General features: G+C 46.2%; 1 protein-coding gene across 5 annotated transcripts in view; it reads left to right on the forward strand.

Annotated features, from left to right (window-relative positions):
- The window catches only part of WWOX (WW domain containing oxidoreductase), a 977,376-nt gene that overhangs the window by 176,910 nt on the left and 776,460 nt on the right, over window positions 1–24,006 (forward strand). The window contains exons 6-7 of one of the 5 annotated variants that reach the window (XM_060130097.1): window positions 10,090–10,131; window positions 12,183–12,241. The exons of 3 other annotated variants lie outside the window; for them this stretch is intronic. In XM_060130097.1, coding sequence (XP_059986080.1) covers window positions 10,090–10,101 — 12 coding nt within the window. In that variant the 3' untranslated portion in view covers window positions 10,102–10,131; window positions 12,183–12,241. Of the gene's footprint in view, window positions 1–10,089; window positions 10,132–12,182; window positions 12,258–24,006 lie in introns of those variants that run through there. One more of the 5 variants, XM_060130092.1, reaches the window with a different exon arrangement.

The following is a 24,006-nucleotide window of genomic DNA, read 5'->3' on the forward strand; positions in this document are numbered from 1 at the left end:
CCCCACTTACTGGCTGTGTGGTTCCAGGCAAATGACCTCACCTCTCTGCGCCACTGGTTGTCTCTGCAGCCAGTATGGGGATCTCATACCGACCTCTAGTTGCTGCACAGATTCAAAAGGAGGACATTGGTCACCCCCCAAGGGAGCCGTCTGGTGTGTACTAAGCAGGCGATAAGGATTCTTCATCTTTGCTCCCTTTCCTGTCACCCCTGTCACTGAGTTAGAAACAGGAATCTAGAGAAATGGTCCCCTCGTCTCTCGCGTATTTCCTGGGACAGTCCAGCCCCATGTTGCCGCGTTGTGTGTCCTCCCTTCCTTCCTTTCTGTCTCCCTCTTCCTTGCAGCGGTCCTCCAGTCGTAGGTCAGCAGTGCCCCTCCTCTGTTCTTACCTGTCCCAGGCTGGGGGGAAGGTTACGTAGGTCACGGAGCAGAAGCCTTTAACGGGGTGTTCTTTGCTCTGTCCTGGTCTGGTCAGTCCTGGTAGGATCTTATCCGGGCACAGAAGAGCCTTTGTTTTCATTCTTATCCCTGTGAAAGGCGAGTCGCAACTGTCTTCAGGATCCTTTCACCTTTAGCCACGTGGTTCCCCACAGAGTCCTGTCCTTCCGCCTGCTGCTCACCCATCCCTCTGCTGCTTAGCCTCCCGTCGCCCCTTGTCTGCATCACTCAGCTGGAGCCTTCGTGTTCCTCTTGCCTTAGGAGTTGACGTCCTCGGGTGGATTCCCTACCGCTCGTCCAGTGCCTTCACTCTGCCTGTCTGGGCCAAGCCCAGGGGGGCACAGACACTGAGGCAAACTCCCTGCCTTAAAGAGCGCCCAGCTGGGAAGCCCCATCCGCGCATCCGTGTTGTTCAGGGTCTGCCACTGCCTGGAACCCACCTGTCTTCCCTTCTTCCCTGCCTTCCCTTCTCCAACTTGCTGGCCTCTCCTCCTCCTACAAGATTCAAGTCTGGTGTAAGCCACTGACTCCCTCCCACAAAAAAAGAAAGTTCCCCAGTCACCCATTCTTTATGTTCCTTATGTGGAATTCTGTTTTGTACTTACCTCATTGTATTATGATTATCTATTTGTGTATGTGTGTTCCCCCACTGGACTAGAGAGTTGGGATAGTCTTATACAGCTTTGTGTTTCCAGCATGAAGCAAGCAAAAAAAGAAAAGAAAAAGAAAGAAGGAAGGAAGAAAGGAAGGAGGGAGGGAGGGAAGGAAGGAAGAAAAAAGGGAGGAAGGAAGGAAGGAAGAACAACTTGATCAGTGTGTGTTCCATGATTGTGTGAATGGCTCACTAATTAAATGAACAAACAAATGAATGAGTCAAGATCTGGCCCAAAGCTGACACGTAGCTTTTTCTACTTGGAGCTCATGCAAGAAGGTTCTCATCCTGGCCTGTTTCATAGTGTCATTGGGGCCACTACAGGGCTGATGGTTAGAACCTGCAGGAGGAAAGTCAGGGCTCTCATGTCGTCTTGATTAAAGATGTATCATCTGCAGTTTTACAGATGAGAGATGCTGCCATGGAAGGAGGGGCAGGGATTAATCCAGACAGAAATGTGCAGATCATCTTGGTCAGGAGGAACAGGCTGTTGGAACCACTGGAGCTTCTGTGCGGGACCTTAGCGGAAATAGCATCATTGTCTACAACACTAGTGACTGATGTTCATAGACTAAGACACTGGTTCTCAGACTGGAACATGCGCCAGGGTCCCCTGGAGGGCTTGTTAGAACACCTCTTCCTGGACTTCACCTACAGAGTTTCTGATTCCAGAACTTCTGTAGTAGGACCCAAGGATCTGCATTTTTAGGAATTTCCCAGATGACGTGGATGATGCTTGTTTGGGGATCACACTGGATTAAGGGCTCTGCTAATTTCAGCTCGAGAATATCTGACTCATGGGATAAGGTTTCTGCCATCCACAGCTTCTTTTGGTCATCCGTAGGGCAGAATCTTACTTTCTGAGTTTGAAAAACGTCACAGTTATTTTAGTAAAATGCTTTTGCCATCATTCCTTTTAAAGCAGCCCTTTGAAGTGAGAAAACCAGAAGTGGGATTTGTTTATTGAGATAATTTGTGGTAAATATGAGTTCTGCATCACATTTGGAAAACACGAAAAGCCCCGCTTGGAACTCATTTTGTTCAGTCTCCCTGTGCTGTTCAGTGTTTCCTACATAAATTGGATGTACCTGCTGCCACCGTTGGTTTTGCAGTAATAATACTTTTCTATGTTAAAAAGAAAAAAATCCTGAAATGAAAACGTAACTTAGTCTGATTGTAATCTCGCCTTGCCTTTTTTGCATGGATCATTTGTTTGTGAACTGGTTATTTCAGGAAGGGCTCAAAGGTAATTTCATGGTTTATAGCATTTATATTGGCGCCTTTAATGAGCAAAACATATTGTTTTCTAATACACGAAACGAGGAGTTCACATATATATATATTATTTTCATCTCCTAATATTACATGTATATCAAGTTTAAGACATGGAGAACAACCATGTAAAGAAATTATACTTCTGTACACAGGGGAAATATGCAAGTTTGGTGATGCAAAAAAAAAACCAAAAACATTTGCAGGCTTATGAGATGATTTTATTTCTAATGCATCCAAATGATAGCAGGGAGCTGCTCTTCTGTTTGTGCCTCATATAGCAATTCATATCTAAAAATACGGTAACATATGGCTTTGTTATTATTTAGTTTAGGAATTTATGCACCTACAGGAGTTTCGAGAGCTCTGGGTCTCGTTCAGATGTTGTACACAGCAACTAAACAAGATAAGCTGCAGCAGGGAGTTCCTCAGCCCCAGGTTATTAAGATTTGACCAATTCACTTTTTTGTGTTGTTGGTGGTATTTATTAAACTCAAGAACTTTTTTTTTTTGCAGGTGGTCTTCCCTCTTTCTTATTATGTTTTCGAAGGCTGAACTGCTGAAATCGTTGGGCCCAATAAAAATATGGCCTGGATTGGAAAAGGGTACAAGCTTCTTTTCCTAGGCCCGGAGTGAGGTGGCTGTTTAGCCTCCTGGTTCATTTGATGTCCTGGGGAGTCCTTGACGCCCATACAGTCCCAGTCACAAGACCTTTCCCTCCCGTCCACATCGTGTTTGTTTTACAGCTCCCGCACAGAGCCTACAGCTGTGTAAACCCGGGAAGGGTTTCTGCACAGCTTTGATCTTTGCCTGGATCAGCAGTTGCCCTCAGCCCCTGAACCCTGTTCGACGGCCCCTGTGTTTCTTGGATTTTTCCATTTTCTGGTAATTATGGTGTTGAGTGGGGAGCCTTCCAGCAGCATCCCCGGAGACCTTGGGTGGAGAACTTGGAAGAAGCACCTTGAGCCTGTTGTTTGTAGGACCGTATTAAGACGTGATTTTCATTTGATGCCAAAAGAGATGCCATTTAGTTTCCTCCTAAGAGGCGATCTGACACTTTCAAGAAGACCGAGAGCGTCTGAAGAGCTTGAACCTGTTATGGACTGAATGAATGTTTACGGAACAAATGCAGTGTGGGTTTTTTTTTTTTTTTTAACTCCTGAAGAGTTCAGTCTTTCCATAAACCGTGGCCTGATACCTCTGTCGGAGGTAGGCTTTAGGGCTGGTGCAGCGTGGCATTGTTTTTCATTTAATAAACTGGGTGCCTCTGCGTGGGGCATACGGAAGTCACGGCTCCTGTCCCTACAGTCTGGTCCTTATTTTAAAGGCTTCACACGAGGCACGGGGTTTCTGGAGAGGGAGCCGTCATTCCAGATGGGGTGATCATAAATGGCTTACAGGGCTGGGCCATGATGCCTAGACAGTATGTTGAGCTCAGAGATGAGACGAGGTCTTTCCAGGCAGAAAGAACAACATAGAAGGCCATGTATGGCAGAGCAGAGAAGACTCTGGGGTCTCCAGATTCAGATCCACTTGGGTTTGAGTCCTGACTCTGTTGTGTACTGTCTGTGTGATCTGGGGCCATTTGCTTCATCTTAATGTATCTCAGTTTTCTCACCCATCAAAGGGGATTAATAATAATCTCTTCTGGGGACTTCCCTGGCGGTCCAGTGGTTGAGACTCCAGCACTGCTACTTCAGGGGGCACGGGTTCCATCCCTGGTCAGGGAAATAAGATCTCACATGCTGTGAGTCATGGCCCCCGGCGGAGGGGAGTCTCTTCTTTTGAGATTGTGAGAATTAAATAAGACAGTGTATGTCAGTTGTTTAATAACACTGTCCCTGGAACGTAGTCTGTTGTCACTAAGTGTTAGTTTCTATTACTGCTGCACTGCAACTGTTCTTCTTTTTTTTTTAAAATAATATTTATTTGGTTGCATGGGGTCTTAGTTGCAGCAGGCAGCCTCCTTAGTTGCGGCTTGCTGGCTCTTTAGTTGTAGCATGCAGACTCCTTAGTTGTGGCATGCGAACTCTTAGTTGTGGCATGCATGTGGGATCTAGTTCCCTGACCAGGGATCGAAACTGTGCCCCCTGCATTGGGAGCATGGAGTCGAAACCACTGTGCCACCAGGGAAGTCCCAAGTGTTCTTCTTCTAACCCTCATATTCTTCCTCCTCCACCTTTTGATTAAGGTGTGCACCAGAAAAGACGAGTTGTGTCACTGTCAGCATTCTGGTGTGACAGGAGCGTAGGAGGTAGGTGGGCGAGTATTCTGAGATTTGGCTGAGTAGTGAGCCTTTAGTATCTGGGGGTAGGTGGAGCTCTATCCTTCTCAGCATCCCCAGAACCCGGGGGAATGAGTCTCTGAAAGAAAGGCCCTTGCCTGGGGGATTTTGAACGCCAGGTGAAGCTCAGTCGGTGACACACAGTGGCACAGTTGAGTGAAAGCGGACACTGCCTTCTTGTCCTGTCATCCCAGGAATGAGCTCTTCTTCCTTCGGGGGCCCTGCACCTTCTCACCTTCAGAGCCTTAGGTATACACATGACCTTGATCGCTTGAGTATAGTGAATCCTGATTGCCTACATTTATTAGGAAACACAACTGAGAACAAAGAATCATTGGACCTGAACGTACAAACCAGCACACAGAATCAGTTCACGGCGTTGCTCTGGTTTCTCCCATATCTGTTGAGCTGTGGCTGAAAATCCCTTTTCTTATCAAGCAGGCCGTCCTTGTTGCCGTCGAAGGACGCGGGCCAAGACTTGGGTCGCGTGGTCTCAACTGCAGTGTGGCGAGGTTTGGTGGGAACACAGAGGCCAGGAGAGGGTGTATAAGTCCCAGCCACGGTACCGCTTCATCTGTAGGGCTGCCTCTGAGGGAAGCTGTGAAATCCAGGTGGTCCCATCCCTTAGAAAGGGCAGTGCTCAAAACAGAAGGAACTGGGTAGAAATTAGGAGACAGCTTAATTCTTTTCCAGCAGGAATCATGAAGTCCGTTCAATTTTCTATTCTTTTGAAAAAGTAATTTAATCCTCAAGAAAGTATATACGTATCGGAATGATTTCCTGGGTAGGCTTCCTAACTTTCTTTTTTTCCTTTCGACATCCCTAAATAGTTCTTCGTGCAATGGCATGAATAGCGGCTCAACGTTTTCAGGAAATGATTCATTACATTATAATTTCAATTCACTAACCGTTTTCAGCCATGCGATAAATTTAAATCCTTTACTATCAAGATAACATTTTTTCTCCTGTCACTGAGATATAATGATTGGAAACCATTTTTAGAAGTTGACCCTTTGAGGGACAGCTCTTAGGGATTTGTCCTTTATACCAGCACATAACTTGTAGGGTGTCAGTATTTCCAGGGCAGGGACCCTGGGCTGCAGATCTGTGTGTTTTTTCAAGTGCCCAGGAAAATGCCTTTTACAGTGAGTGTGGTGAAGGGTCTGCTGGGTGAATGGGAAAGAGGAGAATGTGTATTTGAAGTACGCGGTTCTGAGAAAACCACATCATTTCCAAATAACGAAGGATGAATGCTAATGCCATCACTAAGGCATCCTTTACCCTCCTGAAAGTCGGCTATGAATCAGGCAAGGCCAATCAACTCCGTGGTTCTGTACATTGTAGAGAGGAACCCTGGGATCCATGAGGTCCCTTGAGCTGTGCCTAACTTGTTTGGTGATTGTGGGGGAGTCTCTGAGCCTCAGTTTCCTCATCAGTCAGTTGAAGGAATGGGTTTAGTGTTCTAGGCATGTCCTGGAAAAGACCCTCAAGCTGGGATCTCAACAGTCAGACCCTCTTCTCTATAATATCAATTGGAGTAACTCTCACTTTATCCCCACTTGTGACATGGGACTCTTTGTAAGACATACTTTAAAAAGTGTGATTTTTAGAAAGGTTAATTAAAACACTGAAATTCTGAAAGTAACAGGTTTCTTAACTTTTGGTTGTAAAAATTATTGAGCATACAGAAAATTCAAACAACACTTCAGTAGTACGGTGAATTAGCACAGGCCCACCATCTAGAGTCAATAATTGCTAATGTCTTAACGTGTTTCTGTCCAGCCATCTTTTCATCCATCCATCCACCCACCCATCCATTCATCCATCCACCCACCTATTTATCCAACCACCTATTCATCCATCCATCCGCCCATCCATTCATTCATCCATCCGTCCATCCATCCATCCGTCCATCCATCCATCCATCCATCCATATATGTAAGTTGCAGACATTGACACTCTTTACAGTTAAGTACTTTGGCAGGCATCTCCTAAAACTAAAGACCTTGTTCTACGTAATCACGTTTATCCATGTTATCATGTCTATGAAATGATAATAATTCACTAACATAAAAGAATGTACAGTCTGTAACCAGATTTACCCAGTTATCCTCAAAATGTCTTTCATAGCTTTTGGTTTTCAATGAGTCTGCGGTCAGTCAAGGTTCACACATAATATTTGGTATTGTATTTTTTTAGTCTCTTAATAGAGAGGGTTGTTTTGGGGGGTAGGGGTAGAGATTGGTCCCTGTCCAGTTACTGTGGATAACTGTCAATTTCCTTTCCAGATTGGTCCCTGTCCAGTTACTGTGGATAACTGTCAATTTCCTTTACCAGCTAGCAAGGCTTTTCTTTAATTTTCAGCACTTTTATGTTATCAAGGAAACTTAATTTCTTGTACATCTTGTTGCACTTTTGTGAATCTGGTTTCGACTTCCAGCCCAGCTAAGACTGACCGTGGGAAGGATTTCCTTTGGTGAAACTTGGGAGGAGGAAAAAAAAATCTGTTAATTAGGACTGTGAGGGTGCCCTGTGTTTATCTCAGGCAGAAGAAGCCTCCCTGGGGCTCTGCGCCACAGCCAGTTAAGACAAAAAAAAACTGTGGGAAGGAAGATTCAAGTCTCAGGTTAAGAAACCAAACCCTCCAGGACCTCAGGGCTCTTTGCCTATAATTAGAACGCAGGAAGGAGCAGCGTAGATCAGGACTGCCTCTTGTCACTGCCTGCTCACCTGGGGAGTATGGGGCCCTGGATGACAGACTCCCCCTGGCCTCACGAATGCGGTGCAGCGTGTTAGAATGGAGCCCTTCCTCTCCCTCCTTCAGGGGGTATTTGGCATAGCTTAGGTCACAGTGTGGAGGCTGATCTGCCCACAAGTTGGTTCATGCGTCAAAGTAACTTACTCTAAAATTAGATGAGGTTTTTGAGTGTGTTTATCATCCTCCCCAGGTCATGAAATTTGACAGGCCAGTATATCACTTAGGAAAGTCTGAGGACCAGCCTGCAGCTCCCAGATTTTCCTCCTGCCTCTCTGCCTCCCCTTTTCACACTTGTCTTGGCCCAGACCAGGGACAAGCCATGGCTTTGGATATGACTTCTGGAGGAGAAAACTCAGTGTCATGCTCCTCTGCATCAGTAGACATCACCTGCTGGCAGATGTGTTTTGTTTTGCTCACACAGTGACTTTAAAAAATGACCAAGCGCTTCCCTGGTGGCACAGTGGTTAAGAATCCACCTGCCAGTGCAGGGGACATGGGTTTGAGCCCTGGTCTGGGAAGATCCCACATGCCCCGGAGCAACTAAGCCCGTGCGCCACAACTACTGAGCCTGTGCTCTAGAGCCCACGAGCCACAGCCGCTGAGCCCGTGTGCCCCAACTACTGAAGCCCGTGAGCCTAGAGCCCGTGCTCTGCAACAAGAGAAGCCACTGCAGTGAGAAGCCCGCGCACCACAACGAAGAGTAACCCCCGCTCGCCGCAACTAGAGAAAGCCCGCGCGCAGCAACGAAGACCCAACGCAGCCAAAAATAAATAAATAAAATTAATTAATTAAAAAAATGGCTGAGATACATATACAAATTGGGAGATGTCACGTAAAAAGCTGGCGTTCCCATTAGATTTAAAAATTGGAGGAGGAGACAACAATTAGCTGGGGCTGAGTAAAGACATCCGAAGGGCGTGTGATTTCTTGTTTTCCATCATCTCCACTACTCCCCAGTGTTTCCCTTCCCAACTTAAGCAGCTTTATTCATTTATTCTTCTGTCCGTCCAGCCTGCTTTCTCAGTACTGGGGAAGGGGGAGCCTTGAACCCTCTGTCTGGGCCACTTAGAAGTGAAATGAGCATCTGAGAAAAAGTGACCAGCAGTATGGAGGAAAAAGCTGTGGAGTCTTCTGAATGGTGGCAGGGATATTTCAAATGTTTTCCTCCCAAGTTCCCTCTGGAAGAAGGAGCCCAGTTCCTGTGAATTGATTACAAGTCTCTAACTAATTCAAGTTCCAGTCCTCATGAAATGGAACAAGCCTATGGGTCTTCCATGGAGCTCAAGCATATGAGCACTTTTTTTTAAATTTTAAGGATGAAAAGTCTCTCTCTTGTTTTTGGTAATGATGCAATGGCAGAATGTCACCCACCCACCACTTGGGTGTCCGAGAAGCGCTGTGGGTGCAGACAGCCCACATTAAACAATCGGCCCTTGAGGGTTGATGGTTCAAGTTCGTTTGAAATGAGAAATTGCCAGTGACCTGAAACCCATCATTATTAACCTTGTGGCAAAACATCGCCATAACCAGTAGCCAACTCTCATTTTTTATTTTCTTTTTTCTTTTCGGTTGGAAGAAAGGCTCATTGATGGAAGTTGGCTCAGTTCTTTTTGTTTAAGTTAAGTGGTCGGACCACCAGGAAGAATGACTTTCCTTTGATTGGGAACAGGTCTTAATCCAGATGTGCTTCACATGACCAGTCGACTTTGGCTGGTACACCCCACAGTTGATTCGAGCTGTGTTTATATATAGACAGCTGCCCACATTTGGAGAAGCATCTGTGTGTCGCTGCCTAAGTCTTCCCTAAGAATTACCTTTTAGTAATACATGATATTGTAGCTCAGGTGCTTTTGTAATGAACAGATGGCTTCTTCTTCCTTCATTCAAAAATGGAACAAGTGACACAAAGAAAATGTGAGATAGGAAGGATTTGGGGAGGTGCAGTATAGAATAATAATATCCATGGTATCCCTGGACATTTTATGGTAGAAGATTCTGGAAGGGTGAGCACAGCTGTTTCCACCTAAGTCTCCAGTGGTGGTTATGTGTTGGCTGGTCAAGCGATCAGGGTCCCGCTGGAGATTTTCTTGCCCCTGTGGCAGTAGCTCTTTTAGAATCCTGTCTTATGGCACCCGCAGGAGTTCCCAGAGTTATGTGGGAGTCCATCCGGGCATTCTTCCCGAAGACCGGCCCCTGTGTAGCCTCAGCTGTTCATCCATTAATAATGTCTTTTCAGTGTATTTGTTGGGCTTGCTTCCTTTGTGACTAGAAGGGTACATTTCTTGCTGCACATCAAAGAGTCTAGAAATGTGAACCCCACTTCTTCCCACAGCTCCTGGGGAACCCCCACTTATTCCCACAGTTCCTGGGAACCCCATTTCTTCCCACAGTTCCTGGAGAATCCCCCTTCTTTCCACAGCTCCAGGGGAACCCTGTTTCTTCCCACAATTCCCGGGGAACCCCACCTCTTCCCACAGTTCCCAGGGAGCCCCGTTTCTTCCCACAATTCCCGGGGAACCCCACCTCTTCCCACAGTTCCCAGGGAGCCCCGTTTCTTCCCACAATTCCCGGGGAACCCCACTTGTGTGGTGTGTCTTTTGAGTAGCCCGCTCTTTTCTTCATTTTAGGCTTCCAGGTGTTTTCTCTTTCATGACCCACTTCCAACCTCCTTGTTTTCTTCTTCAGCGTTTCCTGTGACAGCTCTCCAAAAACCTTTGTCAGATTATGGTAAGAATTCATCAGTAACTTTAACTTTTTGATCCTGTACTATTGTCTTTAACTCATTGTGATTTATATGCTCTGACTGCGTTATAGGACGTGATTCACCAAGAGCTTAGGCAGAGTCTGTTAGAAAAGGTATTTTTTACGATCCCAGTTCACTGCTGCCCGTTCATTGCTAGCCCAGTGCCTGGTCTTCAGTAAATAAATGGAGGACTGTGGTGGGCTGACCAATGGCCCCCAAAAATACCCAGGTCCTAGTCCCTGGAACTTGTGATTGTGACTTTATATGGCAAAAAGGACTTTGTCAATGTGGTCAAATGAAGGGTCTTGAGAAGGGACATCATCCTGGATTACCTCGGTGGGCCCTAAGCATTCTTATTAGTATTCCTGTAGGAGGGAGGCAGAGGGAAATTTGACCACAGGGGAAGAAGGTAGCCGGGTGACAATGGAAGCAGGAAGCAAAGGTGATGCGGCTGTGAACCAAGGAATGCAGGTGGCCTCCAGAAGCTGGGAGAGGGAAGTAGCAGATTCTCCCCTGGGGCTTCCGGAAGGAAGCAGTCCTGTTGATGCCTTGAGTTTAGCTCAGTGAGAAGGACTTGGGACCTCCAGAACTGTAAGAGAATAAATTGGTGTTATTTTAAGGCTTAAGTTTAGGGTTATTTATTACAGCAGCAATAAGAAACTAATACAAGTGCTAAGGCTAAAGGCAGGCAGGATTCCCCTGGCCCTCAACATGCCTCTTCATGAGAAGTCTTGCTCATGGTCTGCTTTCTTGCTCTCCTGCTCGTTTTACTGAACACATACTTACTGGATGTCTCTCATGTTAGACGTTGTACAGGTTGCACCTAAAAAAAAAAAAAAAAAAAATCTCCATCTGAGTTAGCGAAATTCAGATTGCGGTCAAGTACCGTGACCCTAAAGGCTTCAGAACCAAAACCAGATCCCATATGTGATGTCCCGTCTGTGCCGCTGATGGACGGAAGGGAGCTTAAGTGCGTCCTGTACTGACTGGGGTTCACCTTCCTGCAGTGCCTGCATCAGGAAGGGCTTGGCCTGGACCCCAGCTTTCCCAGCCAGGCCTTCATCTCTCTCTTGTTACAAGGGACTTAGAGGTAGGCTGTTCAGTTGGGAGCCCATCATGTCTGTGATGCCATCAGGGGCTGGAAGTGCTGTGGTCTCTCCCCTCAGCTATTCTTTTTTTTTTTTTTTTTCTTTTAACTTATTTTTTAAATTTATTTTTGGCTGCCTTGGGCCTTCGTTGCTGTGTGTGGGCTTTCTCTAGTTGTGGTGAGCGGGGGCTACTCTTCGTTGCGGTGCATGGGCTTCTCATTGCGGTGGCGCTCCTCTTGTTCTGGAGCACGGGCTCTAGGCACGCGGGGTTCAGTAGTTGTGGCATGCAGTCTCAGTAGTTGTGGCACACAGGCTTAGTTGCTCCGCGGCATGTGGGATCTTCCCGGACTAGGGCTCGAACCCATGTCCCCTGCATTGGCAGGCGGATTCTTAACCACTGTGCCACCAGGGAACCCCCACCCCCACAGCCATTCTTAGCATGCGGCTGCTCAGCCTCCAGGCATCACATCTTCTTCCTTAACAAGAAGAAGGGGGGCAGGCAAGAGGCTCACGCCAGAGTGTCTATCACACGGTCACCCTATAGCTACAAGGGAGCCTGAAAAAGTGATTGTCTTTACTGGGTACGTGGCTACTCAGAACTAAACTGGGGTGCTGTTTACAAAGAGGACAGGGAGTGATCAGAGGGGGGCACGCAGCAGCGTCTGCCTCGGTGGTTGTGAACATGGTTGCCAGAGTCGGGCAGATGCCATGGATTTGAATTCTGGGTCCCCTCCTCGGACCATGGCGTAACTCTTCTCACTCTGAATGTTCCCCTGTGTAAAATGGGGATAATAATTGGACTTAGGATAGGATTGTTGAAAGGATTAAATGAGGTCAAATGTGTGTGATGCTTAGACCGGCAGCAGTCAGCGTTCAGTGACTGTCAGAGCTGTGAGTGTTGTGGTTGTCGCTGTTTTCTCATCCTCCCTCCTATCTTTCTCCTTTAGCTCTTCTTCGTCCGTCGTCACCATCACCGTCACCGTCACCGTCACCATCACCATCACCACCCATAGCTCCTCCCTCACCCCACCGTGCTACACTGATTGGTGGGTTTTTTTTTATGCGATCACATATCCAAAAGTAATACGGCATCTCCCATAAGAACACTTCACTTACTGTCTTTCCATCTACTCGTGAATTTCCTTAAGCTACACCGAAATCTTTGCTGCCTTTTCTGGCAAAGGGTCCTTTGTGCTCTGCACACAGCACATGGCAGCAATCTGCGCACATTCTCACGCATGCACACTAGCACACAGGATGTTTGTTGATCGAATGAATGAATTTTTCACTGAATGACAAACACAAGCTGATTCTATTCCTGTCTGAGAGCAAGGCCACATCTCCAGATTGATGGCTTTGGCTGTAGGTCAGAAGGACTTGCCATCACAGCTGGTAAGTGGCCCCGAGTCTGTGACAACAAGAGCGGTCATCGTGATGGTGCAGCCACCCCAGCCCCGCCCCCAGCGAGTACAGGGTGCAGCCTGCATGCCGGTCGCGGTGGGAAAGCCATGCCTCATCTCATTGCGTTGGGCATTTCTCTGGGATGGGGGTTTCCGTGCCTTAACCTTGGTCTTGGGTCTTGGCCTCCACCAGTCAGGGTAGGGCTGGTGAGAACAGAGTTTTTCTCACCCTCGCCTGCTCTGACATCCCTCTCAGCTCATCCCACCCCTTTCCAACGTTTTAGCCCCTGAGAGAACCCAGTAAAATTTCCAGAGAGGAATGAATCTCACTAGTGGAGACCGGGAACCACCTCTGAGGGCAGGGGCACCCCGTTGACGGTATGAACAGGAGCCAGGCAGGCGTGGCATCAGAGTGGACCCTCAGGAAGCCCCCGAGAGACGGACCTTGAGTGCGGCAAAGTGCTAGCTGCCTGTGTCGGGCTTGAGGAGGATTGCAAACACCTGGGGCTCTAGAAGTCTGAACTAACGTGTGATTTGCGGGCTGTCTCCCAGAAGACTTGGGAAGCAGATACAAGACTTGTGAAAAATGCCAGGTGACCTGAGGGTTAACAAAACAGGAGGAAAAGGTGTGGTGTGAGCACTTCTGGCAGCTTCGTTGGTGTTTGTGGACTGGTTGTTTTGCTATTGATCACGCTCCCTGTATGTCTTAAGCTAATTTTTTTTATGGTAATACAAGGCCCAACATGTATAAACAAATCCTCTTCTTGATCTTCTAAGCGATGAACACTTAACAGGTTCAGGCTTGGACAACTCAGTTCTGACCCCAGGCTCCATAATGGGGGGACTTATAACTGGGAGGGAGACAGGAGGTATGTGAAAGACCCTCAAACTGTCACTTCCGTGTAGGAGCAACAGCAGACCCTGGGCTCCCTCCGTGTGGGCCTGGTGAGCACGTTTCCTTCCTGGTGAGAGGGTGTTAACTGTTGGATGCCTGGAACTGCTGAAAGAATCTGCATGTATTGTGACCCGGGTACACGTATATGTAAGGAAACGCAGACCAGGAGACCTAGGAAGTGCACACCCAGCTTATTGTATATATATTATTATTACTATCTCTGTAGGGGGCAGACAGTGTGGAAAAGGGCCAGGACTGAGAGCCGCGGGGGCCTTTAGCCTTGTTCATGATGCTTAAATGTTTTTTAGTTTTTGGTTTTATTTATAAATAGGGGCTTCCTCCCTCCCCCTCCCTCCCCCTCCCTCCCCCTCCCTCCCCCTCCCTCCCCCTCCCTCCCCCTCCCTCCCCCTCCCTCCCCCTCCCTCCCCTCCCTCCCCTCCCTCCCCTCCCTCCCCTCCCTCCCCCCTCCCCCCTCCCCCCTCCCCCCTCCCCCCTCCCTCCCTCCCCTCCCTCCCCTCCCTCCCCTCCCTCCCCTCCCTCCCCTCCCTCCCCTCCCTCCCCTCTCTCCCCGGACTGTATGTAAGAAACCATTAAACATGAGGCAAAAGTAGAGGTTTACCTAGAAGAGCTACCTTTCTTTAAAATTTAGTACCTAACAGCACTGGGGAAATAGTACTAGAAACGTTGAGAATGAGAAGTGGAACTGTTGTTTTCTGGAAGAAAAATCTTTCGCCCTGTACTCTTAACGATACCTTTGCAAGTTTTATACAACACGAAAATAATTATGTGAAGAAGAAAGAAAACCACTTCTTAAATATGCTTATCGCACCCCGTGTGTGCTTACATGGTTTACTGTAGTTACTCAAGTTTCTGTTATCCCCATTTTCAGATGAGTAACTCAGCACAAATAATACATACATTTCCAGTACTTAAGAAACACAGAAATACAGATAAGAGGAAAATAAAAATCCCCAACTACCCTATCCACAGTATTTTGGCATATGTGCTTTCATACTTTTTTACTGTGATATATCTTTAGTGTTTCTTTAATGATTCCTGGCAGATTTTAAACTCTGTCTCTCTGTGGTTAGTTGTCCAGCCTGGCCAGTGAGAGAGAACATTCCTGTGGAGATTAGAAGGACCTCCTTCCTCCTGCCTGGCAGTGTTTCTCATGGTAAAACACACGCGTGCCCACACACACCCGCATCTCAAGTCTTTGAACACTGTTGGTATATTCGTGTGACCCTGCCACACGTTTTAAGTACTGTTTACTCCCTCCCCTCCCATAAAAATGCTTATTATTGAATTGTTCGGATAATATAGAGAAGTAGAAAGAGGATAAGACAGTTTCCATGGTGTGTCCATCGAAAGACAACCTCCATTAATGCCGTGATTGACTTTCTCCCAACTCAGAGGCAGCTTCTTGTTTTTATGGAATTGTGACTGTGGTTTTAAAACTCTGTGGAAATAAAACACACACACGTGAAAAGTGGGCATTCTTGCTGCTGGATGACGGTGAATAAACAGAGCACACCCAGGCAGTCAGTAACTGGATCAGGAAAGAAAACATAACTCTGAAGCCCGCTTCTGCTGTCATTCAATCATTATCCCCCAGACCTCACCGAGGCTCCCCACTATCCTGCCTTTGGACCGCAAAGATGAGTTCTGTCTGCTTTTGATCTTACGTAAATGGAATTACCTTCTACAAATGGAATCGTCCAGTGGGTACTCCTGTGTGTCTGGCTTCTTTCTTTCAACATTATGCTTATAAGATTTATGCTTAGTGTTGCATAAGGTTGTAGCTCATTTGTTCTCCTGGTTGTCGAGTATTGCATTGTGCGAATATGCTACAGATTATCTAAGTCGTGATTGCATTTTAAAAAATATGACTCCTAGGTTTTTCACGCAACATTCTAACCAAATCTCTCCTCCCATTTTAGCACTCTCCTGATAAACACCCTTTTACATAGTACCATAGTATTCAGTGGAGTGGATCTGTGTTTATTTAACCATTATCCTATTGTTGAATGTTTAGGGGGTTTCTACTTTCGTTGTTGTTGTTTGCTGTCATAAGTGCAGTGCACAGTGTCTACATCTGGGCACTGAGCAGGCGTGGGCTTGTGTGTGTGTCTTAGATGGTTTTGTTTGGTTAAATCTCCTGAAGTGGAACAGCTGGTTCAAAGGTTCAACCATCACATGGTCTCTTAACATGTGCTGTCACATTCCTTTCCCAGAGGACCGTGTCCGTTCTCCCCCCACCGCCACAAAGCGAGTGAGAGTGCCTCTCTTGTCACACACTTAGCATCTTGGCAAGAGATCCAAGTAGTCTTCTTCTTCTTCCTCTGGTTTTTTTTGGGGGGCTGCGTCATACAGCAAGCAGGATCTCAGTTCCCCAACCGGGATCAAACCCGTGCCCCCTGTAGAGGAAGCGTGGAGTCCTAACCACTGGACCACCTGGGAAGTCCCAAGATGTGCATAGTCTTCTGCTTAAAATGTTTCCCATGTTTCCCATGGCCATAGGATTCAAGTGGACAGCTCTCACCCCACGTGCAGCGTTGTTTCCTGGTTGGTGGTACAGAGACCTCAAGGCTTACCTTCAAATCACAGTTCTCTCACTTCTCCATTGTGTGGCCCTGGAGAACGTGTTTGACCTTTCTGAGCCTCAGTTTTCTAATCTGGAAAATGGGGCCTTTTTATTCCTGTACTGTCTCTCTGCTGCTTCATCTGGCTTTACAACCCATGAAATTCTATTTCTGTGTGATGATGATGTAATTTTTTTTTTTTTTTTTTTTTGCTGTGTTCCATCCCAGGTAGTAGACTCCTGGCTGGAGAACTTCTCCATGCTGTTTTTAAAGCTGTAGAATCTTGTACTCGTGTATCCTCCATGACATGCCTCCTGCTGCCGCTTCCCTTTGTCTCTTTGTTCATTCATTATTCATTTTTCTAACAAGCCTTTATGGAGCATCTGCTATGACCCAGCACTCTCCTGAGCGCTGGGGACACAAAAGGTGAGATAAATATGCTTCCTCCTTGCAAGAGAGGTAGAATCTAGAGTCGAAGGCTGGCAAGAGAGGAGTCCATGGGTGGGCTGGGGCTCCTATGGTCCAGGAAACCAGGGACACCTGGAGAAGGGGTATTTACATCCTCCAAGGAACAGAGGAGTCAGAGAAGGCTTTTGGATGTAAGTTGTTCTGAGGCTGAATGTGGAAGGATGAGTAGAGGTTACCCAGGTGGAGGTTTGGATAAACAACTGTAGGGACTTCAGTGCTGATGGGGTTTTGGGTAAATACATACGCACACACAGAGTGAGTTCAGGCAAAGCAGTTGTCCTTCCTTGGGATTGATTTTGCCTCCCAGGGGATCTTTGGCAAAGTCTGGAAACATGTTTTGTTTGTCACAGTGTAATGGAGAGGGGCTCCTGGCATCTAGCGGGTTGGGGCCAGGGATGCTGCTAAACATCGACAATGTGCAGGGTAACCCCCGCGTGAAGAAGTGTGTCAGTAGTGCTGAGTTAAGAAATGCTGGACTGCAGCATAGAGAAGTGGTGGGAAGGTGGGAAGGTATCAGAGATGCGTGCATTGTCGTCGTCCTCAGAACTAGAGGATGTGCGTGTGCATGCATGGTGTGTGCGCTCACACTTGTGTGAAGCAGGAGGAATCTGTTTTCCCTCTGCTTGGGGGTCGCCCCCATGTAGGTTCTGGAAGGCTGCTCTCTGCTTGTTGACTCACTGGCCCGAGAGTTAGTGAGGCACTCTCAGCAGGTGTGCCTCACCGCCGGCTCCTTTCCCAGTGTCCTCACCTTGATTTATTAGAGCGTTTTACTCCCCTTTCAGTGTTTATGACATCCAGGGACTTGGTGCAACCACTAGGAAATGAGAGTGGACAGTGAGACGATTATCATTCATTTTCACTCCCCATAAACATTTTCTGTTTCTTTTTTGGAAGACATCGCTAATCCCCTCGTGCATTGGCTTTGCGCGTTCGTTCTTCAGCCTTGGTATAAAAAGCAAAGTGGTAGTGACTTTTTCCTTATGGCTGCTGAAAAGGTTACACAGCGTTTGGACCGCTGCCTGCTTCTATCCTGGAGCACAAAAGATTCAGGAGTAGAAATTGGTTCTAACAATATCCCTTTAGAAAACACCGAGGGGATGTGAGTCATTTTCCCTTTGTGTTAGAGGCATTTCGTCGCTCAAATTCAGAGTTAGAGGATGACATGCACTTGATCCCTACTTCCTAGAGGAGGTGACAATTGAGTGGCCCTCCTGCAACTGAGAAGCAGTCTGTAGAAACCTTTAGGAGCCCTGGGCTTGGGAGGATTGTTTTTTTTTGTTTGTTTTTGTTTTTTTGCTATGTGTGTATTTAAATTTCTAGAAAAGTTTTTGTTTTGAAGGTAATGCGAATGGAGGGATGAGAGGGGAGAGCATAAAGAATTGGAGAATTTCCAGCTTTCTATTATGGTTGGAGGCATCGCATCCTTTAGGGCTCTTCAGTTGCAAGCAGCAGAAAAGACTGGATAACTTGAGAGGGAAAACGTGATACTGTATCTGGTACGACTTTGGTTGCATGTAACAAAAAGGCAAACACACTGCGGCTTATTTTTCAGAGGGGAGCAGCCCAGAGTTGGTGCATCAGGGACCCAGTGTACCTCGGACTGTCATCCTCAGTGTGTAGCTTTCATCCTTGTGCTTGGGGGCCTGTGGTCACCATGGCCACAAACTCACGGAACGGTCTATTTTCATGAACCGTCCTTGGGTTGATGATTCAGCTCTGATCTCCTGCCTTTGTGTCTCAGCTGCAGGTTTAGATTCTCAGGAGAGAATCTAGGCTGCCTGTCTTTTGGACCTGGTCATGGTCAAATGTCCATTCCCCAGAGCTAAAACCATGAAAGGGTGGGAATGAACAAGAGGTGCTTTGTGCCACACATCCTTGAAGACAGTTTTCAGAAGTGAAGGATTTATGTGGACAGCCCCATTCGTTCTTGGACCCAGGTGTTTGGGAGAAAGGAAGGAAAAGAAAGGTAGCTCGCATTCAGTAGGAAACTGCCCTGTAGATTAACTCGTAAGCAGTGGCTCCCAAGGCATGGTGGATTAACCCATGTACTCTCAGTCTTTACCCTGGCTCCAACTCAATTTTTTAGGCAATGGAGAGAGCTGTTTGGGAGGTTCTTCCGAGACAGGTCAGCATTTAGCCTCCCAAATGGCCTTTTAAGGCTCATCTAGGGTTATTGTCTTCTAGGACTTTGTTTTTCTCTTTCAGTGATAGTCATTCTCAGCAGTCTGTTTTTGGGGTATGGTTTATATATTTGGCACCTTAATTAAAATTTGACTCCATAAAACAAACACATGTTACGATACAACCTTTAGAGACACCCTATTTGGATTCAAATGGCCAAATTAAATTAATAAAACCTATTATTAAATTAATAAATAAAACCTATCTTGGCTTCAGTCGCCTCATCTGGAGAACGGGAATAGTACCTATTTTATAGAGTTGCGGGGATTGAATGGGATCATACATGTAAAGTACTTTGAACCTGTGTCATACACATATGTCTTTTAAGTGTTGGCTGTTTAAAAAAAATGGTTGAAAAAACCCTTTATTTTGAAACAATTATAGATTCATAGGAAGCTACAAAAAATAGCAGGGACGATCCATGGACTCTTTATCCAGCTTTGTACAGTGCTTACATCTTACATAACGATGGTAAAGTATCGGGCTGGCCCAAAAGCTCGTTTGGGTTTTTCCATAAGATGTTATGGAAAAACCCAAACGAGCTTTTGGGCCAACGCGATATCCAAGCCAGGAAACTGACATTGGTACAATGTGAGCATATAGTACTGCAGTGGGTAGAACTCTGGCCCCAGAGATGAACCTGTGACTATGTTAGGTCACATGGCAAAGGGGAATTAAGGTTGCAGGTGAGATTAAGATGACTAATCAGCTGAATTTAAAATAGAGGGATTATCCAGGATTATCTGGGTGGGCCCAGTGTAATTAGAAGGATGATTAAAAGTGCAAGAGGGAATCAGATGAGGCACTCAGAGTGAGAACTCACCAGACACCGCTGGTTCTGCAGGTGGAGAGAGTGTGCATGAGCTAAGGGAAGCTGAGCCTCTGGAAGGTGAAAAGGACGATGGGGTGGATTCTCCCCTTAGAGATGCTGGGAAGGAGTGCATCCTGCTGACGCCTGGGGCTAACCCAGTGAGATCCGTGTTGGACCTCTGATACATAGAATGGGAAGGTGATTAATTTGTGTGATTTTAAGCCATGAAGTTTTTGGTGATTTACGTTCTCTGCCATTTCCTCACATGTGTGGGTTCACGTAACCACTACCATAGAGATCTCCCTCGAGCTGCCCCTTTGGAGTCATACCTACCACTCTATGCATTCAGCCTCCCCTGTGCTCTGTGAGGAAGTCAAGCTATTCCAGGCATTGTGCTTCCCCGCCCAGCCATGCCGTCGGCTCTGGGTGGCTCTGGGTGGCTCTGGGTGGAATGCTTTCCCCAGCCTTCCTTGCTAAGCGTCATCTTTTAAGACTTCAGGTATTTTCTTTCTGACCTCCTAATCTCCATCAGACCTCCTCCCAATACTCTTTACCTTAGTTTCATAGCACTTACCATGACCTATGGATAATGGTATATTCATTTGGGTGAGAATATTTGCTTAATCTCTTCTCTCCAGCTAGTCTGGAAACTCCATGAGGGCAGGAACCGTATCTGTTTTACTCAGTGTTGATTTCTCTGCCTCATGTATGTCACTCTGAAGACAGTAGGAGCCAAGTCAATCTTTGTGGAAAGAACGAACGAATGACAGTATTCAAGATGTAGATCTGCCATCACACCTGGATCTTCCAGTGGAAGAGTACGCTAGCGTTCTAACAAACTCTACCGGCATTCACCCAACACACTTTTTTTTTTTAATCACCTTCTGTGTGAACTGTCATGCTAAACTCTGGCTGTGATTGGTGTCTAGGGGTAGTTACACTTCTGTGAACTCCAAGTACATAGTTGAACATGGCTGAACCTGCCTTACACAGCAAGACAATTTTGCATTTGTTTTTTATCCCCCAGAAATAGTTTGGTTAATTCATACTGATGAAATAAATTCCCATATCAGCATTATTCCCCAAAGAACATAGGCCTCTTTTGCCAAACATAATTATCCCGAGAAGGGATGGATGAAGCAAACTTACCTCTTGGCCAAATGCGTTTTGGAGTTATGTAACCAAAGGTAGCAGGCTGCATCTAGGGGTCTCTGAACATCTGGATGAAGGATGGAATACCCAGATGTTTTCAAGTATCTGGATGTTTCTAACCATCTGGTGCTCTTGGTTATTGACAAACGATCCAGCTGTTTTGCGGAAGATGGTATACCTCATCTAACAGAAGAGAGAGATAGTGTTCTTGGAAAATTTTGATGCCATCCCATGTGTTCTAACACACAGTATATGTCTTTAATTGAAGCTGTGATTTGATTGCAGAAGATGAAAATAGCATATGCTTTCAGAGGCTGTCGTCTTGCTGTGACTGCCAGACTGCAAAGTTTTCAGATGGTCTCATTTACCATCAGAGTCTCAGTTGTTCGTAGCTTTATTCTATTTATAATGTATTCACACCTTAACCAATAACTTTACAAATAGAATGCTGATATTCTGCACTGAGAAAACCTGCCTGTTGCCTAGGCATTTGTGTTTTTTAAATCAGAGAAAAAAGTTTGGTCCCTAAAATTTCTCGTGTAAATAGGAATTCATGAGCCTTGATTGAAAAATGTACCTTGTCCGGAGCAGGGATCTTAGAGTCTGTATAGCACCCACTGCCCCCCACCCCCAGTTTTCTATTGTTTAAGCCTAAGCATAAGATCACAGTTAATATGTTTTTTAAAAAATTAAGGCTGGAATAGAGTAACATAACTGGAAGTCTTGCTGGACCTTGAAATGAAACCTCTTCGTAGTCTGCCACAAGAATCCCAGTCTGATGTTTGTGGGTCTGTGGGATTGAATATTCAGTCCTTCAAAGGATGTCCAAACCGGGAATAAAGACGTGGGGCTTGCATTTGTGTGTGATCTTATTACTCTCGTTGTCTTGAGTGGTACACCAGAGCGCATGGAAAAGTAAATGATAGGAAGTCACGTGGTCCAGCAGTTAAGACCCTGAATGAGGAGTGAGGACGCACGCGCGGGGTCAGCTTCTGCGCCGCCGGGAGCGCGTTCCCAGCCGAGGGCTGTGGTGTGACTGTTTCCAGCTTTGAGGCTTAGTCCTGAACACGCGGAGGTGCGGGAGCAGCTTTTGGCGGTGGGGGCCGTGTTTCCAGGTGACGCTTAGTGACACTGAGTTCTTCATACCAAGTGGATGCAAATGGATTTCACTTTGGGGTGTCTCTGAAACATATTGCGAGTGACAGACCCACGTGGACAGGTTGTGGATAGAAGGCAGATTTGAACGAGCGCATCGAATCAGCAGCTTGAATGGCCAACCCCAACTGTCTCTCCCGAACACTTAGCTCCAAATTTTACAAAAAAAGCAAATGGTTTCAATTTTGTCGTATATACATGAGACGACTGTGTATTTGCTTCTCACTTGGCCTGCCAGTGGGATGGGGTTTATGGGGGAGAGAAGGACAACCAGTGCAAAATAGCAAATGAACCAAATCCATCTGGATTTGGTTATATGCTGATTATGCAGTTTGTTGTTCTTTTGTTTTTAACATCTCCCAAACCTTCTGGATATTAGCCAGCCTCTGGGGGCGGGGTGGGGGGGATGACATTTGGCCTCTGATTCCCTTTCTAACGTACTTGCGTTCCTCTGCGTTTCCAGAATTTTCTTCTTTCGAGTCACGGTATATAATCCTGACGGCTAGCATTTATTGAGTCATGAGTATGGCCAAAGTCTGTGTCAGAGTATTTCACATTTATCTCTTTTTTAACTTCACAACAACCCAGTGACGTAGGTATCATTAGCCCCATTTCTGGTGGGGAAAATGGGGACTCAGGGAGTTTGAGTAGCTTGCCTTTGCATCAGATGCAAATGAGTGTTAGAGACAGGATGCAGATGCCAAGTGGGTCTGACGAAATCTTTTGAATTAACTCTCTGTCCCTGGATCGTGCTTCCCCTAAAGATTACTTTTGTACATGTAAGTAAAGTTAGTTTGGAGCAGGTGTCAGCGAACTTTTCTTGTAACGGAACAGACAGTAAATATTTTAGGTTTTGCAGTACAGTTTCTGTTGCAACTATTCACCTCTGCCTTTGCAGGGCAAATGCAGCCATAGACGGTATGCCAATGAATGGGCATGGTGGCGGTCCAACGTACACCAAGAAAAACCCTGTATGTGGACACTGAAATTTCAATTTCATGTAATGTTGACATGACACTAAATATTCTTCTTTTGAATTTTTTCCCCAGCCATTTAAAAACGTTAAAGCCATTCTTAGCCCCCAGTCCCATACAAACATTAGCAGTGGGTTAGATTTGGGTGGTGGGCTGTGATATGCTGATGTCTGCTATAGAGAAATCATAGAAAGTACTTTAACAACCTGAGTGCAGAATTAAGGGGCTGCTTCAGAAGGTCTGCTCAGGAGAGTCTGGGTGTGGCCATCTGATGGACAGAAGAGCCTGTGGGATTTGTCTTGAAGCTTAGGACATGATAGGTGTTTTCCTGGATTTGTTTGTTTTAACTTGCTTTCTAGGCACTGATGGAAATTCTGGTGGTGGTCAGGGAGGCATCCAAACTGTTCCATGGCATCACTAACAGTACAGATGCATCCATTCACTCGTGCATTCACTTGTTCAGCGTATGTTTACTGAAGCATCTACTGTGATATTTATACATTAGATGATGCAACAGACAGTCCTTGGCTACGTCCTCACATGACTTCTGGAATCTTCTATTAACAGCAGGGGGACAAACAGTATGTGCAGGAGGCTCAGTTGAGGATACACAGTATGATCAGAAGACCTAACGGCTTCCACCTTTTCTGTCTTCCTGTTTGAGCTTGGTTTAAACTACTTGGTTGGTCCGTTTACAGCTACAGTATTCATAATAGTCAAAAGGTGGGGGGGAAATCCATCAATGGATTGATGGACATTGCTGGACATCCAGCAATGTCCATACAGGGGAATACTATAGAGTCATAAAAAAGGAGTGAAGTCCTGACATGTGCTACAGCACAGATGGAACATGAAAATATTATGGTCAGTGAAAGAAGCCAGTCACAGAAGACCACTTATTGTATGATTCCATTTATATGAAACGTCCCAAACAAGGAAATCTAGAGTAAGAAAAAAAGTACATTAGTGTTGTTTAGGGCTGGGAGTGGGGCGGGGGTGGGGGGAATAGGAGTAACTAAAAGTCATGAAAATGTTTTAAAATCAACTGTGGCAACAGATACAGGACTCCGCGAATGTACTGGGAAGCATTGAATTGTACCCTTTAAATGGGTGAATTGTTTGGTTCGCGAATTCTATCTCAGTAAGGCTGTTA

The sequence above is a fragment of the Lagenorhynchus albirostris genome, chromosome 19 (assembly GCF_949774975.1).
Source record: "Lagenorhynchus albirostris chromosome 19, mLagAlb1.1, whole genome shotgun sequence".
Classification (NCBI taxonomy): domain Eukaryota; kingdom Metazoa; phylum Chordata; class Mammalia; order Artiodactyla; family Delphinidae; genus Lagenorhynchus; species Lagenorhynchus albirostris.